This window comes from Poecilia reticulata, linkage group LG16 (genome assembly GCF_000633615.1).
Source record: "Poecilia reticulata strain Guanapo linkage group LG16, Guppy_female_1.0+MT, whole genome shotgun sequence".
NCBI classification, from domain to species: Eukaryota; Metazoa; Chordata; class Actinopteri; order Cyprinodontiformes; family Poeciliidae; genus Poecilia; species Poecilia reticulata.
Genome location: NC_024346.1, coordinates 14,419,795 through 14,425,929, shown reverse-complemented (window position 1 = coordinate 14,425,929; position 6,135 = coordinate 14,419,795). Strand labels below are relative to the sequence as shown.

The 6,135-nt window shown below is 37.6% G+C and overlaps 1 protein-coding gene across 1 annotated transcript; it reads right to left on the bottom strand.

Annotated features, from left to right (window-relative positions):
• Window positions 1-311: 311 nt before the first annotated feature.
• Window positions 312-4,504, bottom strand: tomm40 (translocase of outer mitochondrial membrane 40 homolog (yeast)). Its single transcript, XM_008431245.2, has 9 exons — window positions 4,411-4,504; window positions 2,992-3,224; window positions 2,704-2,864; window positions 2,487-2,588; window positions 2,283-2,388; window positions 1,777-1,899; window positions 1,589-1,665; window positions 956-1,058; window positions 312-851 (listed from the first exon to the last, which is right to left on the bottom strand). The coding sequence occupies exons 2-9, from the start codon at window positions 3,203-3,205 to the stop codon at window positions 712-714; spliced, it is 1,026 nt and encodes a 341-aa protein (XP_008429467.1). The 5' UTR covers window positions 3,206-3,224; window positions 4,411-4,504; the 3' UTR covers window positions 312-711.
• Between the last annotated feature and the right edge of the window lie 1,631 nt (window positions 4,505-6,135).

Here is a 6,135-nt window from a genome sequence, read left to right as displayed (position 1 = left end):
TAATTAGGGCATAAGCTGCAAATATTGAAATAATTGAATGTTACATTTTTTTATCTGTAATACATAATCATCAAAATGATCAGAAATATATGGTTTCTGTGTTATGAGCACTGCTTTTTGAATTTAATGACATCGACTTATTAATGACTATAAATTGAGGGCCCTTTCATTCAGATAAAACCAGCATCCGACATGCAAAATCAATTTGTTTCTTGTAGATGCAGAAAAAGATCTGATCAACTTTTAAAACGGTATACCGTTTTGCGGCTAAATTTGGCATCATTTGCCATTTATCAGTTCTTCGAAACACCCCAGGTCCAGTTTTTTAATGAAAAATCTCATCAAGTTGTACAAAAGGAAATGACATTTATTTCAATCCATACATGATATATTATGTCTTACTGTACCACTTAAATTTTCACGTCACATGTTCTCATGCATCGCCTGCAGCTCTCTGATAGACACCATTCTAGCCTCTCAGAATATCCAATACACCACACAGGAAAGACATTTGTGCTACAGTATGTAGGCATGGCTTGGCCAGTCCTGGCTCCTTGGTAGTTCTCATTTTTTCCTCCCCATCTGCCCCAGAAATCACAGTTGTAAAAGAGTCTTTGAATCCAATTCCTAAAACATAGTTCAGGTTCCTGGGTGTCTCTGTGCCAGTCCAAGCCGTGGTCTGTAAGCTGGTTCCAGGCAGCCTGTGCAYCTTTAGCCAATGGTGACCCCAAAGCCACACTGGAACTTGTTTTTGCGGTGGTTGAGAAAAGCCCCCAAAGCCAAGGTAAGAGGAAGAGGTACTAGTTTCTTTTCCAGGGTTGCCCCAACCACCCAATTACTGTCAACTGTTCCTATGGAGTCAAAGAAGGAAGACACGCATAGAAAACATGTTTATTGTTTCTTTCTTTTACGATTAATGTCACAGGAGRCGAGAMCTGCGAACRTTTATATTTACCTTTAAAAAGCAAATTAGCTTTGGGAACRTCCAGCTGRTAACCAAAGGATGCTGTGGTGTCTTGCATCCTTGTGCTGGCTTCAAATTCAACTCCTACCTGCAACTGTGTCACAGTGAAGTAAAAAGGATATGTTAYAGTCATGTTACTACTACAACCAAGAGATGATGCACAGAGAATCCGAAGGAAATGTTGTTTTCTTTTCTCGATGCTACTTTAGAATAAAATTCCAGCATAAGAGTCAAAGGCCTGTTTGGTGCAAAAACAGATTCTAGCACTTTTTAAAATCTCAATTCAGGGTTCTGAATCTGTATTGCTTGTCCCACTAGCACTTTAGCTCCCTCTGGTGGCAAACATAGGGGTGGACAATATGAAAATAAAATCAGATTTTTTTTCCACACCAAGTCAGATTTTAGTTGATTTTGTTTTTGACCTGATGCAAGCTGCTAAAGTCTAAATACTGACTTGAGACAGACTTTGGAAGATGTTGGTGTCAGAAGCCTGTTGTTTAACATTTTAATTATTACAGAAAATAATCTTCATATTTTTGCTAAATGTATCCATGTAAATACAAATAAAGCAAAAGAACTGTACACACAAATATATGATCAGAAAGTGTTACTAATATTCAGTACCTGGTCGTTGGCTTTGTGATAGTATGTGGCATGAGCTCCAGCACCGCCCAAAGTTAAAGTTGCAACAAAGTTGTCGCCTGAGGAAAAGACGAAAAAAATAAAAATGYTGTTCAATAAATGCGTTTACACTTATAGACACATATCAGGTCTGCTATGCAAAGATTAAAAARTAAAAAGAATATTTATACCTGTATACCTCCCTAAGAAAGATGTTACAGTTCCCTCCTCCCCTGGTCTCCTGTGATAAACCAGTTCTCCACCTAGAACCAGTGCTGGTGTAATTGACTGGAGATAGTGGCCCACCACAATGCCTGGAATAAAATTATAGTAAATTGAGTTAAATGTACAGTGCATGTACATATTTTTTTACATGGGAATACCTGACCTTGTAAAAGTTCATTCATTTTTTAGTTTGAGCGCTGTGAAGAATCCGATAAAAACTAAACAATTAGATGTTCTTTGTTAACTGTTAYTTTATAAGTCGCATGTAAGGGGATTTTCCTATTCTTTTATTTGTTATGTAGCAAGGTGGAATAATGTAAGAATGYTTTTGTTCTGAAATGTTTGAGCAATGCTGTTGCCAGCAGTTCACCATCAGCATTGACACATTAGCAAATTCATTAGTTTCAAAATGTTTTTAATCATACACATTGCATTCTGATGGACTTCCTTCCTGATCCTAACAAATACATACCAGATCCAACAAGTACATCCGGGTTTCCAAGAGTCACCGCAGAGGTGAAATCTTGACCGCGATACTCAAAGTCACACTGCCAGTTGACAAACTTATGCTGCTGAGTCTACAACAGCAAACAAAAACACCACAACAGATAAATCTAATTGACAGGGCGAGAATTTATGCATAAAATAAAAGCATGTCTCGAACCGTCTTACACACCTGCATTGCTATTTTGGAGCGTACAGCACTTGTGAGCTGGTGGATGACCTGCGCATTCAGACTGCCAGTGTTGTCCATGTCACCAACTATGACCGGAAAAGACTAAGAGCAAAAAATGTACAGATGTTATTTTCAAAAAAAAGAAAAAAAATGAAAAAACTACAGGGTATCAAAGAATATTATGTAATAAAATATAACAGGGAACAAAATTAATTACCTCTGCTGGTCCAGTCTGTTTACTTCCAACATATGTAGAACCAAATCTATATCCAGAATCGCCCAGGGTGCTGAGAGTAACAGTGTGGCTGACTTGGAAGTGGTTACTTAAGCCCTTGTTTACTACTAGCCTCACCCCTTCCATCTGCATGGGGAAGACCTCTAAAACAACAACAACCAGAAATGGTTATTTAAACAAATATTTTTCCAGTTTAAACAAAATTAGACCAAACCAACATACTTCTATTAAACTACTAAATGCATGTGTCAAGACATTAGATCTTGTTACCTTTACATTTCCTGTGACACTCCTCATATGTGCCAGGGTTCTGGAGTGATGAATCTGCATCCGCTTTCTGCTGGTCAGAGTCGGACCCTGGAAGGACGGAAGACACTGGGGGCATGGAGAAGCCGGGCGGTACAGAGACCAAACCCGGGACCCCTGGACCACCAGCTCCAGCTGGGGCCGGACTGGGTGAGGCAGCAGCCAACACACTGCCCATGGTCTAAGACTGCAACAAACTGCAAGACAGAAAGGCAGGGAATAAACAATGTTTTCCATCATGTTACATGCATCAGTGATATTTAAGCACAGAAAACAGAACTGATAGATTTAAATATCTATGAATATACACAAGTGTTAATAATACAACAATAGGTTGCCGTTTCAAAAACTCTCACTAATAAAATTAAAATGCCATGCACATTTGTTATCCATTTTTTTCATTTCCTTTAGTCAAATTTGAAGCTTGCTATGGAGTGCTTTGTTTATATGATTTACCTGAAGATTTTTTTTGTTTCTTATTAACTAAATAGCCTGAGAGACATTGCTTCAGTGTGCCTATTGTTATAAGAAATAAGGAATTTCATCAGAAATTGGAAATAATTTTTCTTTCAATTGAAGGATAATAATTAAATTAAATAATGTAAGAAAAACTTTTTGTTTTAAGGCAGATTATTCTTCGTCACTGCTTTAAATATAAGATAATCATATTCTACTACAATAAGGAGCATGACAAGACATTTTAAAATCAGTTAGCTAAACGAGCTAAAAAAACATTTGTTTTAAATGCTCCAGTCAATAATGAAAAAGAGTCAACATTTTCATTTCGAAAATGAGATTTAAAGTTTTAAAATACGGTAGATGTCTTATACACATCATCTTAATGTCCTATGACAGTTCTGCTAATGTGTCTTCAGATTAGATATACTATTTAGATATGAAACTCAGAAAAATTTTGCCAATACTTCCAAAAATAAGCTCTAAACAACAATTATGCTTCCATTAAATTCCCACGTTACACTGCCTGCAGCACTACCCTGTTGTACTGTACTGGCTGCAATAGTAGGGCAGGCTAATTGTAGCAAAGGCCCACTCTGGTCAAATTCTACATATAAAAAGCGAATGCGTTAAAAGAACAGATATCACTTTGCAGGATGAGGCATTACTAAAAGTGGGCACATATAAAGATTAACACACAGATGGAGGAAACTATCAGAGAACGGTATTTAATCTTCCAAGGCTAATGTAAGGTAACATGGTTGGTGTTAGCTAGTTGGCTAGGTAGCCATGTGGAGGCAACCACGAGATGTCTTCTTTTACAAATGGCCAGCATAGCTGGTTAAAATACTAGCGCTGGCAAAGAGACACTATCTGCCACACTCAAATTATAACACCCATATGTAGTATTATAATGCTGCTACTCACAAAGACGAACAGGGTCCACGGGGATAGTTGCACACCGGTAAAGTTCGCGACAACGTCCGTGAACCGTACTTCACAAGCGCCCACCCATTTTCCGCTTTTGACTTTTGGATTGGCTTATGGACAATTTATTTAAATCGCGATTGGCTAAGAGAGAAAGACTGGGAAGGCTCAGTGTTGCTGACGTACGGTAAGGTTCATTCGTTGAACGTTGGATTATTTCAGAGTCCCACTGAATGACATTCCAAGGGTACGCCTAGTTTAAGTTCCTTAGCACACTTAATGAAATTGCATAGCTTGTAATGCTAAAGTTTTAATTTCTGCATCTGGTGCCTAATTTTTATACCAGACATTTGAGACTGATAATAACAAAATGTGAGAAAAATATTTAAAACGGGTATATGTAAGAAGAGTAAAATAGAGTAAACATTCTTTTAAAGTGCTATTTCAAAGTGAGACAAAACCATGGAGAAGAGCAAGAGACAGCAAGGGATTGCGGGTCTCGCTTAAATAAAATACAATTCATGGCAGATTTTTTAAGTCAAAATAGAGACTAACTCTGTTGTATTGAAGAAATCAGCACTTGTGCATGGTGGTTATCTAAATTTAGCACAAAAATTCAAATGTATTTTTAAATAGAAATCTTACACTCTTTCAAAAGCTTGTTGCAGAGGTGAATATGTGGGTTGTGCCATTAAAACTTTCCAAATCCTCACTGCACTACTTCTGGTGGAGGGAGTTCGATGGTATGAAGTAGCATGTCCTTCACTGGAAAAACAGGGCATTTAGGGTCTCCTCAACAGTGAACAATCAAGATAAGATTCTGGTGCCAATCTTCTCTCTAACCATCCCTGAAACTGAACTCCATTTTCCAACATGTCAACACCCTCCTGTGCAAAGTGAGGTTGATAAGAAACTACCTCTGATTGAAGAGGATGAATCAATCTTTACCTAACCGTATATCATTAATGATCTGCATCTGTATAACTCTCAAGTCTGAGGACTCCGAATGACTTTACACTACAAAGTTGCCGTACAATTGGTGCCATCATCTGACCACCATCAGTAAGCAAGGGGTACGAAATGTCTAAGGACACAACGAATGAGATGAGCAAACCAGACCTTTGAACTGGCAATCTACCAGTTTCAGGACAAATTCCTACCTCCTGAGTCACATTCACCCTTATATTGCTACTAACTATTTTGTACAACTTTTTTTCATATGTCTGCTTTGTTATGTTTGCTGCCGCTTGTTTCTTTGCCAAACAGCATGTGATACAAGCATATTTTGACACTTATTCAGTCTTGGGCATGTTCCTAGCTGTAAGGAACACGGCCGTACACAGACAAAGAAAAAACTATTGTTTATGACAGTGATAATGTACAAAATAATTACTTTCATCTAATAACATAATATGAAAGTCTGTTAAATGTACCAAATGGGCACAACCATAAATATTTTTATCATACAAAAGGGGGAAAAAATGTGACTAGGATAAGATGAATGCAAAATACATGAATCTAATGGGGATGGGAAAATATTTAACTGTAGTCTTGTTTAATTGCACTGCTAGAACCTGGTCTAGCCACTGACCTTAAAAAGGATGACAAAATTTTAAAGACAGAAGAAGAGTTTCTGAATGAGTTAATCCTTTTGCAAACATGCTGTGAAGACAGGTGGCAGTCTGTGTTTATCAGCTTTGTTCAAATCTAACCTGACTATTGCCG